Here is a 12,160-nt window from a genome sequence, read left to right on the forward strand (position 1 = left end):
GCATATTTAGCTATTCCTCATCTTGCAAGGATGATGCTTGTAAGAAACCTAGTTTATTTGTCGCCATGGCGGCGTGTAATAGTGATTTATAAGTAGCTAAAACATTACTGACTGTGGATGGACGTTAGCCGCTAGCCAGCCAACGGCTAACTCGCTAATGGCTAACCAGAGCAAGAGCTAAGCACCTCTTGCGGAGTGTCAATGGCTTCAACTTTATCGTTCCTTGGCCAAAATGCATCTATTCTCCCTTTTCTATCTCCACACTGTTTCTGCTTGTAAGTGCGTGTGCCTTGTCTAATATGCGCATCTGCTCGTTTTAGCAGCAATCTCACGACATGACGACGATATGCTGTGATGTCCTAAAAAAACAACAACTGTATTTTTCAGAAGCAACGAAATACCTTTTTTAATTCATTCGTACTGCGGTTCTTTATCAGTACGGATATATTGTACAATCCTACTGGGAACCAATTGTCCTGATGGGACGTTTGTTGCTGGATACAAGATGGACTCTAGGCAGAAATGGAGGGTCGTGTGCCTTGCAATTCTTTCAGTCGAGGACATTGAAGACATCTAAAGTCGTGGTCAAAAGTTTACATATACTTGTGAAGGACATAATGTCATGGCTGTCTAGAGTTTCCAATGATTTCTACAATTCTTAATTTTTTGTGATAGAGTGATTGGAGCACATACTTGTTTGTCACAAAAAAACATTCATGAAGTTTGTCAGAAAACCAACAAATGTAGCTGAAATGCACCAATTTTGTCAAGAGGAGTGGTCAAAAATTGAACCAGAGGCAACCAAAAGTGCCTTACTGCAGTGAAACTTGCCAAGGGACATGTAACCAAATATTAACATTGCTGTATGTATACTTTTGATCAAGCAGATTTGGTCACATTTTCAGTAGACCCATAATTAATTCATAAAAGAACCAAACTTCATGAATGTTTTTAGTGACTAAAAAGTATGTGCTCCAATCACTATCACAAAAAATAAGAGTTGTAGAAATTATTGGAAACTCAAAACAGCCATGGCATCATGTTCTTTACAAGTGTATTTCAACTTTTGACTATGACTGTATATATTCGGAATAATGATAACAGGACTTCTGCTGATTGGAGTATGCTTTGCCCTGGTGTATCGACAAATTCAGAAGAGGCTGGCAGCCGTTCAAGGTACACTAAGACTGCCACCACTGAGGCTGTAGGCACTTAAACTGTAGGGATTTTGAACTAAATCACAACCTGGATAACAACTCGGAGAAGGTTCCTGCTGACAAGCCAGTTACCTCCATGTGATCACGCCGCTGCTAAAACTAATTCTTCGGCTTTAGCCTTTATAAAAACATTGTCGCTAATTCTTTATTAATATGCAGTTCGCAACATGTTTATGGATTATTGGTGGCGGTTTTTGAAAGTTTTTTAGAGGGCTTTATGGGCGTAAAAGTGTACTCCCATTAGTTGCAATGCTATATATGACAAATTATAATGCATTAAAAAAAGAACACCGTATGTGTTCTTGTCCTACATAGAGATTGTGAATGATAGGCAAAATTAAAGTGTAGTTCTCCTTTAAGATAATTACAAGTTTTTGACCTTCTAATTACAGCGCTAAAATATTATTGACAAATGTTTAGTTGTTTTATTAGCACTACATGTTATGATAATAATAATTCTAATATTAGCTGACAATAATACCTTTTATCAGCAATAATTTGTGGGACAGTATATCTTAAAATGTGCTATCAGCCCAGACATGTGCATTCCCCACTATGGGAATCTATGCTGTACATCCATCCATCCATTTTCTACAGCTTGTCCCTTTCAGGGTTGTGGGGGATGCTGAAGCCTAGCTCAGCTACATTCGGGCGGAAGGCGGTGTATACCTTGTACAAGTCGCCACCTCATCACAGGGCCAACACAGATAGACAATATTCAAACTCACATTCACACACTAGGGTCAACTTAGTGTTGCCAATCAACCTATCCCCAGGTGCATGTCTTTGAAAGTGGGAAGAAGCCGGAGTACCCGGAAGGAACCCACCCAGTCACAGGGAGAACATGAAAACTCCACACAGAAAAAGATCCCAAGCCCGGGATTGAACTCAGGATCTTCGTATTGTGAGGCACATGCGCTAACCCCTGTTCTACCATGCGGCCCCCTATGCTGTATAGTAAATCTAGTATGTTCTCATTCATCCAGGTGATTGCATTCTCAAAGCGTTCAATCGACCGCAACTGGACTGTTTAGTTTGTCAGTTTGTCTTCGAAGACGTTACGTTTCACCTCTCATCCGAGCAGGCTTCGCAAGTTCATGCTCATAGACTTACATTGGTCAAAATAGTCTAATTCTATGAACATGAACTGGTTATTAAACAAACAAACTGCACTAGCATAGCAAACGCACCAGGGTTTGTTTGAAATGTGAAATGTGCTAACCAGGATGTCGATGAGGTTTTCACAGAACCGAGTGTTTGTTTTTACATTTACCTGTTGGTTCTGGATGCCATCTCCTCACGGAGCTTCTTGATGTCATTACGGCATTTCTCTATCTCCACCACCTTCATTCCTTCCACTAGAGACAGACACAGTAGGACATTTAGCACCATGAAACACTTTTTGACTAATGAAAAATTAAAGATAAACTATGTTTCAAAATTAAACATTTATTTTTTTCCTGTTTTCTCCTCTTTTAAACTGTTCAATTAAGTGTTTTTTTCATCATCTATTCTCTACACAAAACCTTCCGTAAAAGGAAAAATAATGTACGACGGGATGACAGACAGAAATACCCATATATATATATATATATATATATATATATATATATATATATATATATATATATATATATTTATTTATTTATTAAAGGTAAATTGAGCAAATTGGCTATTTCTGGGAATTTATTTAAGTGTGTATCAAACTGGTAGCCCTTCGCATTAATCAGTACCCAAGAAGTAGCTCTTGGTTTCAAAAGGGATTGGTGACCCCTGGTCTAGAATATGAGCCCCAAAACTGACTCGGTAGTATTCCCTATACATTTGGAATATTTTTGTCCGTAGTTTCACATATTTTCATGACATTTGGCTGGATGATAGGACGCAGGAACAGAAAGTTGGCTATTTTGAGTCTTATTTTTACAAACTCTTCCTCTGGACTTTGATAAAATGAGCCCGAATAAAAATCAGGGATATCAAACGGATGACAATAATATATATTTAAAAAATTTAGGCTACGCCAAAGAATTTTGGAAGGAAATGGCAAAAATTGTTGTTGGGTAGTTAAATGATCTGCCACAAAAATGTAAATGTTAATAACTGGGCTCCACAAGGAAAGACCCTGATCATAATTGGTATGTATGAAAAAGATGACACCATGTGACTAAAAACAGGTCACTTCTTATAAAGTCAGATTTCTTATGACTTCTGAGTAACTATGAATTTGATAAGGAGCAAAACTATAGGTGACACACAACTATAAATAGGCATAAGCATTAAGCAAATAAACATGTTATTGGTGTTACTGACTGACAATGCGGAACTGCAGAGGCCACCGTGGTGTACAGTATGTGGGTGTTGAAATGGCGTTATCGTTTTGTATTGTTGTTTGTCTATGCATGGTGCAATCGTATGTGCGCAATATGTATTATTTTGTGTAAAATTTTAGGTTTTTGGGTGTGATTTATTTTAGTAGCTGTATGTAAAAATGGTGCTGCTCTAGTGGCAGCTGGTTGCATCATCTCTGTGCTCTTTCAATGTCTCATGTCTTTAGTGTTCTTTGACGTTTCTCTCTTGTTTTCATAAGGTTTTTTTTTTTACCTTATTTTTTGTGGACTTTTTGTATCTGCACTGCAAAAACATAATTTCCCCATTGTGGGATCAATAAAATCTATCCCCATCCTATCCTACCACATCCTATCCTTATATGATTCTGCTTGCTGCCTTGCACACAAAAGTGTAAATACAATTTTATTAGCCTTTACAATATTTTAATTGTAATTCCTGGGCATTAAAGATGCTAAAACCAATCCAATGTCAATCAATCTGACCCTCCAGGTATTTATGATGCTGCAAATTCACAACATTTCTACTAATCCCTGCACATTATAGCCAATCAATGTCATTTTTGCCTATATGATTTGTATCTGAGCAGCGTTTGAAACAAAACTTGCCTTATTTTGTAAACAAAGAACAGCAATTTGTAACAATATATTAACTAATGGCACAACCCTCTACTCACTTGTATCTCAGACCCTCTTCTTGATTCCCGTCTGTAGCGCCGTCTTCTGGGTAATATCAACATACAGCGCATCTAGAACTATTCACAGCACATCGCATATTTCACACTATGTTACAAATTTATTCGAAAATGGAATAAACTCATTTTTGTCCTCAAAATTCTACACAATACCCACTCAAAATGTTTTTGAGCTTTTTCGCAAATGTATAAAAAATATATAATCTAAAAATCAAATGTACATACAGTAGGTATTCACAACCATTGCTCAACACTTTGTTGATGCACCTTTTAGCAAAAATTACAGCCTCAATTTTGTATTAAATACAATGCCGCAAGCTTGGCACACCTACTTTTGAGCAGTTTCACCTATTCCTCTTTGCAGCACCTCAAAGGCTCCATAAGGCTGGATGTGAAGTGTCGGTGCACAGCCATTTTCAGATCTTTCCAGTGATGTTTAGTTGGATTCCAGTCTGGGCTCTGGCTGGGCCACAGAAGGACATTTACAGAGTTGTCCTGAAATAATTTCTTTGATATTTTGGTTGTGCGCTTAGGGTCGTTGTCCTGCTGAAAGATCAACCTGTGTGTTCAAGAGTGCCACTACATAATGCTGCCACCACCGTGCTTCACTGTAGGGATGGTACTGACCTGGTGATAATCGGTGCCTGGTTTCCTCCAATCATGATGCCTGGCTTTCAAGCAAAGAGTTCAATCTTTGTCTCATCATAAAATAGAATTTTGTTTCTGGTGGTTTGATAGTCTTTCAAGTGCATTTTGGGAAACTCCAGGCAGGCTGCCATGTGCTTTTTACTACATTTGTCAAGCCACTCTACTATACAGGCCTGTTGGGTCGATTGCTGCAGACATGGTTGTCCTTATGGAAGGTTCTCCACGGCGAAATGCTGTAGCTCTGACAGAGTAATTATCAGGTTCTTGGTCACCTTGCTGAGTATGGCCCTTCTCTGCCGATCATTTAGTTTAGACGGCCGGCCATCTCTAGGGAGAGTCGTGGTGATTCCGAACTTCTTCCGTTTACAGATGGTGGAGGTCACTGTGCTAATTGGAATCTTCAAGGCAGTAGATATTTTTCTGTACGCTTCCCCAGATTTCTGCCTCGAGACAATCCTGTCTCGGAGGTCGACAAATAATTCCTTTGACATCAGGCTTGGTTTGTGTTCTGCCAGTGTAGACAGGGTATACTGTATGACAGTTTTTTAAAATTTACTGAATTTGCAAAAAAAAACAAAAAAATAACTTGTTCACCTTGTCATTATGGGGGATTGTGTGTAAAATGTTGATGATTTTGAAATTGATATAGTCCATTTTGGAACAAGGATGTAACATAACAAAATGTGGAAAAAGTGCTGTAAATACTTTCCAGATGTACTGTATTGTATGGCTTCATTACCACGCGTGATGAGTATCTCACTGTCTGTCATTTACCAACAAAAATCCATGCCATAAATCAGGGGTGTCAAACTCAAATACAGAGTGGGCCAACATTCTAAACTGAACAAAGCCGCGGGCCAAAGTTGAACAACTTAACCTTTTAATAGGGACCCAAACAAGTTTTGCATTGAAAATTGAACATATAGTGACATGCAAAATCTAGGTTTGTTGGTAGCAGGGGTGTATATTGTAGTGTCCCGGAAGAGTTAGTGCTGCAAGGGGTTCTGGGTATTTGTTCTGTTGTGTTGATGTTGTGTTACAGTGCAGATGTTCTCCCGAAATGTGTTTGTCATTTTTGTTTGGTGTGGGTTCACAGTGTGGTGCATATTTGTAACAGTATTAACGTTGTTTATAAGGCCACCCTCAATGTGACCTGTATGACTGTTGACCAAGTATGCCTTGCATTCACTTGTGTGTGTGTGTGTAGAACCCGCGTATATTACGTGACTGGGCCGGCACGCTGATTGTATGGCGGAAAAGCGGACATGACAACAGGTTGTAGAGGACGCTAAAAGCAGTACCTTTAAGGCACGCCTCCGATATTGTTGTCGGAGTGGAAATCGGGAGAAATTCGGGAGAACGGTTGCCCCGGTAGATTTTCGGGGGGGGCACTGAAATTCGGGAGTCTCCTGGGAAAATCGTGAGGGTTGGCAAGTATTAGAATGCACCGCCGCTGTATAATACCGCCGGGCCAGCTCTAATGTTAATTTAATATTGTCTCAAGGGCCAAAATAAATTACATGGCGGGCCAGATTTGGCCCGCGGGCCAGAGTTTGAAACCCATGCTATAAATGATCAATGTGTTCCAAATACATAAGGAATGTTTTGTTATACTTGTTTAAATTCAGTGATATCCGGTGCTAGGGTTACAAAGAACCCTAAAACATTAATAGCCAGTGGTTTCTAAAAGAATATATAATAAGGGTGGTGGCAGTGGCACAGCCAAGTGTGTGGTCGTGGGCGTAGCCGGTGCGGTGTCAAGATTACGTAAATATAATGATATAGTTTGCATTATAAGCTATGATATGTATAAATATTTTAAACATAAACATGTTTTGTACGTACATTTAAAGTGTGTTTAATGTGTTTTCATGTGTATCATTTTGTTCTATTTTTCAATTAAATTTCTATTCAAATGTTGCTGCCTATTATATTACTACAATGCTACCTATTTGTAACTTTTTTGTCATCTTTTGTCAAGCTACGTCATTCGTGTGCGCAGGAAAAGACGCAGCCCGCCAGCGGTAGTTGGTGTATATATATACATATACATATATAAATATCAATATAAATATAATATATATATATATATATATATATATATATATATATATATATATATATATATATATATATATACATATACATATATAAATACATATATAAATATATATATATACATATATAAATATATATATATATATACATACATACATACACACACACACAAAAACACACAAGCACACACAAACACACACACACACACGCACACACACTTGATTCCTAACAAATAACAATTGTTGAAGAATCGGAAATGAGGTGTACGCTGTGGCTTAATGGCTTAAATACGTATATTTCATAAATTTTTTACGTAACTGAGTTGAGTTGAAAAACAGATAGATCAAACATTTATGCTGTAACCTCAACTCAACAGTCATAAAAAGATTAGAACCCTCTGAAATATATTACACTATATACTGTATCAATTCATACATTATATTACTTAAATTTTTTTCAATGTAAAAAAACCCTATTTTTTAAGGTATGGTGGCTTTTATATTGCAAATTATTATTAGTAGTAGTAATAGTAGAGGGGAGCCAGATGAGGTGGTTTGGGCAACTGGTCAGGATGCCACCCGAACGCCTCCCAAGGGAGGTGTTCCGGGCACGTCCAACCGTAGGAAACCACGGGGAAGACCCAGGACACGTTGGGAAGACAATCTCCCGGCTGGCCTGGGATCGCCTCGTGATCCCCCGGGAGGAGCTGGACAAAGTGGCTGGGGAGAGGGAAGTCTGGGCTTCCGTGCTTAGGCTGCTTCCCCCGCGACCCGGCCTCGGATAAGCAGGGGAGGATGGGTGGATGGATGGATAGTAAAATTATTTCCTTGTTCATTTGCGGAATCTGGTCAACTTCCTTTGTTTTCTCTTTTTGTGCATACTTGTGACATCAAGGCCACATCGAGGTCACATTAGGGCCTGTGCGCTTTTATACTGGAGTCTGAAAAAGATCAAATTCTACTTGTAATCGAAACAGTCAGCTGGAAAAAATCTGATTTTGAAAAAATCTGATTTGGTACACTTTGGCCTGGAATGTAAACATAGTCTATGACCGCCCATAAAGCGGCGCATGCTTACTGCAACAGTCAGAAAGCAGTTTAAAGATGGTCTGTAAAACAACATTAATGCAAAATTTTGACCAAAGAACCACCAATAAATGTTCTGTAGACCACAAGAAAATGTTTCAAATGTAGATTACAAAAAGACCTCTTCAAACAATTACATTTTTGTCCAAACTATATTTTTAAGCTGCAGTAAAATCAGGCTTTTTAGTTCGTAACAATCACAAGAAATATAATAAAATCCCGGTAGGGGTGTAACAAATAACCGTTATGAATCAGAGATGGGTTTTATATAACAGCTATAATTGCATTGGTACACAAGACCCTGGATCGATCCATATGTAAAAAAAAAAAACGGCCGAGGGCCCAATTACAAATTCATGAATCGGTTGAATTGATCTACTACGCTGCTGGAAGCTGTCTCTCTTTTTCTCTCTCTTGCTTGCTTGCTTGTTCGCTTGCGTCTTTCAAGCAAAACTTAGCTGGAGCCAAGGTCATAACGTCTTTATTAGCCCGTTTCATTGTTAAAGACCTGAGACTGTTCAAAGTTATGCAGGAAGTGATAATAAATACATTGGAATAGCCTTTATAAGACACCAAGTAAACATAATTTTACCAAAAAATACATGCCAGAGATTTACAATAAAGTAAAAGATTAAGTCGATTTGTGCCAATAGTGAAAAACTGAATAATGTGTCTGTTTTGATTGTGAGAAGGTTTAAGTGTAATGAGTTACAGTAATAAATATATTCACATGGTTTTGTACGTCATATTAAAAGCAACAGAAATATATTTTTTGTAAAGTATATTTGATTGAATATAAACCATGCCATATTTATTAAAATGACCTAGGATCAAGTTTAATATAAAATGAAAGTCTACTTTAAACTAGGGATGCAACAATTAACTGGGTTTACTTTTAAGTCAGATTAAAAATGTCACAGTTGTTTAATCGCAAAGGCTCCACTAAACAAGGGCTGGGCGATACGGCCTTTTATTAATATCTCTATATTTTTAGGCCATGTCACGATACACCATATACATCTCAATATTTTGCCTTAGCCTTGAATGAACACTTGATACATATCACAACAGTATGATGATTCTGTGTCTAAATTAAAATATTCTTGTTCATACTGCATTAATATATGCTCATTTTAAACTTTGATGCAGAGAACGAAATCGCAGCTAAGTCAATTTACCAAATCTGTATTTATTAAACAGTTATTAAGCAGTGGCACAAACATTCATGTCATTTCCAAAACTGAAAGTGCAAGAATGTCAGAGACATTTTAAAACAAGCTATTAGTGCACTTTTGTGCCTGATGTCATTAAGATGACATATCAAAACAACACTAAATTAAAGTGTACTTTTTGTACAGAACGCCACTACAATAGTTTAAAAAAAAAAGTGCACTTTTGTGCATGATGTCCCTAAGATGATATATCAAAACAACACTAAATTAAAGTGCACTTTTTGTACAGAACACCACTACAATAGTTTAAAACAAAGTGCACTTTTGTGCATGATGTCACACATAATATTTGAATAACTGTCAAATAAAAATGAGCTGCATAATAGGAAATCAAATAGGTATGTCCTTCACTGTGGTAGGTTCCTGCGGACGTTATCTCCTTCTGTTGTTGACTATTTTTTTCATACCGTGTTGATGTGGAAATGGTTGCTTCGGCATTTTGTTGGTATGGCACCAAGCAGAGATGTTGACATGCAGAGTTTCAAGCACTCTTCATTCTCTAACAGGTGACTTTTTAAATGATGCTCCATTAGTAGAGCTGCTACTTTTTGTACGCTTTTGCCACATACTTGACACTTGATTGTATGTTCGACATATTCCCGCTTGAAGCCAAACCACCGCCAGACGATGGAGCTAATATTACCATGCCGCTACCTCTCTACGTCCAAAATGTTGCAGCATTTGTGGGATAACTACCCAGCTTTACAAACAAAGCTAAAAGTAAGGCATAATAACTGAGGTAAATTATGTTAGTAGCAAGTGACTTAATGAAGATTTTAGTTAAATATAAACGTGTCACTTACAATCAGTAGCTTTGTGTTGAGTCAGTTCAGTGTAAACAAACAGCAACAAGTTCTCCTGTCATTCAGTGACCATTTAACATTAGCAAATGCTTCTTCTTGTCAATGTTGAATAAACTAGAGGCATGTGAAGTCAATATAGGAAATACAAAACACTAATATAACATTGTAGAATAACAGCACTATACCCTCCATCCATTTTCTATGACCCGAATGCAGCTGAGATAGCGCTATACTGGAGAATCTAATTATGTGCATTCAAGTTTACTAATATCATAACATGGGGACGGCGTAGCGCGGTTGGTAGAGTGACTGTGCCAGGAACCTGGGGGTTCCTGGTTCAATCCCCATCTTCTACCATCCTTGTCACGTCCGTTGTGTCCTTGAGCAAGACACGTCACCCTTGCTCCTGATGGGCGGTGGTCAGGGCCTTGCATGGCAGCTCCCGCCATCAGTGTGTGAAAGGGTGAATGTGGAAATAGTGTCAGAGCGCTTTGAGTTCGTTTAAAAAAAAGGTAGAAAATCGGCATACAAGTATAATCCATTTACCATTTAACATACATGAATAATGATAAAATGATGATGAAAAATAAATAAATAGGCATGGATGACAATTGGTAGCACCAGCATTGAGTTTATAAGTCAAAACCATGATTATTACTTCAAACTGTAATCGTTCAACAAAATCCATAAACGTTGCGTTGCATCCCAACTTTAAACAGGGACGGTACCAGATTGCATAAGCTAACTGAACAAACATCCACATTTTTGCTTTGTGTTACGGCACAAAACAAATCAATCCAATATACAGTATTATAAATGAAAACACGTTTTAGATTCAGAATATGCAGAGGAACACTTGAAAAGGAGACTCCAGTACCCAAAAGGAAACATGTCTCCACTCCTCTATCTAATATGGCAGTGTAGAGGTCAGCTACAACAGCACTTCAAGCTCGCATTCGCTAAGGTGACCATAGCGACCAAGTGATGAGAGGATAGATTCGTGTGTGGGTGCCACAATATTGCCATAGCGACCAGGTAACTAGGCAATGGCTGATGTGAAGACGCTTTGCATGGAAACTAAAAACTAGACATTTGAGTCATATTTTGTGGAATGAGTGATTAGGAACATCTAAGTTGCTGCCAGGAAATGGCACCTTTAATTATTACTTGAGTAAGCAATATCAGGAGAAATTGCGTAGGATTGCTGAAATATGTAAGCTGAATTGAAATGCTAATGTTTTAATGCACCTTCCATCCAGGGGTAAAAAGACTGCTGCAAAATTGATGGTCTGGGACTGAAGACTTTTTTGTGAAGTGTGCTGAAAACACGCTTTACTATTCACCAAAAGGGGTCAATGTTCAATAAGTTCTAATAGGAGCACAAGCTCATACAGTATTATGTGCGTAAGTGGACCACATAATCAATGTAGTTTCAACTTATCTAATACACGACATCATAACATTTCTAGATCTGCAACACTGCAATAATGTACTTACTGTACATAACACTACTTGTTCTTCTTCTGTAACATAGAATAATAATTTATAGTAATTACTGATATTATTGATGTACCGTATTGACCTGAATTGAACCAATAAGAAACCATGGTGGCACACTTTAAATATGTTAAAATGTGTTCTATATGCTTTGTGCTGGACTTGTCAACATTTAGGAGTGGTGCTAATGTGCCAGTCATGTGACTATCCCAGAATATAGATTCCATAAAATAGCAGGTGTCAGGTAAGTTAGCTAATTTTCACAAGCTTGTTTTTTTTTTCCATTAAAACTCATATAATAAAGGGTATTAGAGTAATAAAATGTCAAAAAATAAAATTCAACATACTATATTTCTTCAATGAATTAGTAGAAAACATTACTTGAAAAATATCGCTGATATTTAGCTTTAAAACGGTGATGAAAAACCTGATGTGAGCAGTTTTTTTACAATAGAAAAAAATGTTGCTTCACAAAAAAAAAGTCAAAAATCAGTGTCAAGTCGAGTTATTTTCAACTGAATGAAATACATTTACCATGAGCAATGTGACAGACATATTTGAGACAAGACACAATCTGTTT

General features: G+C 37.6%; 1 protein-coding gene across 4 annotated transcripts in view; it reads right to left on the reverse strand.

Annotated features, from left to right (window-relative positions):
* pde9aa (phosphodiesterase 9aa) overlaps nt 1-12,160 on the reverse strand; it is a 142,457-nt gene that overhangs the window by 54,754 nt on the left and 75,543 nt on the right. For all 4 annotated transcript variants that reach the window (XM_061919452.1, XM_061919453.1, XM_061919451.1 and 1 more), the window contains one exon: nt 2,491-2,575. In XM_061919452.1, the coding sequence (XP_061775436.1) occupies nt 2,491-2,575 (85 nt within the window). The remainder of the gene's footprint in view (nt 1-2,490; nt 2,576-12,160) is intronic.

The sequence above is a fragment of the Nerophis ophidion genome, linkage group LG13 (genome assembly GCF_033978795.1).
Source record: "Nerophis ophidion isolate RoL-2023_Sa linkage group LG13, RoL_Noph_v1.0, whole genome shotgun sequence".
In the NCBI taxonomy this organism is placed as follows: Eukaryota; Metazoa; Chordata; class Actinopteri; order Syngnathiformes; family Syngnathidae; genus Nerophis; species Nerophis ophidion.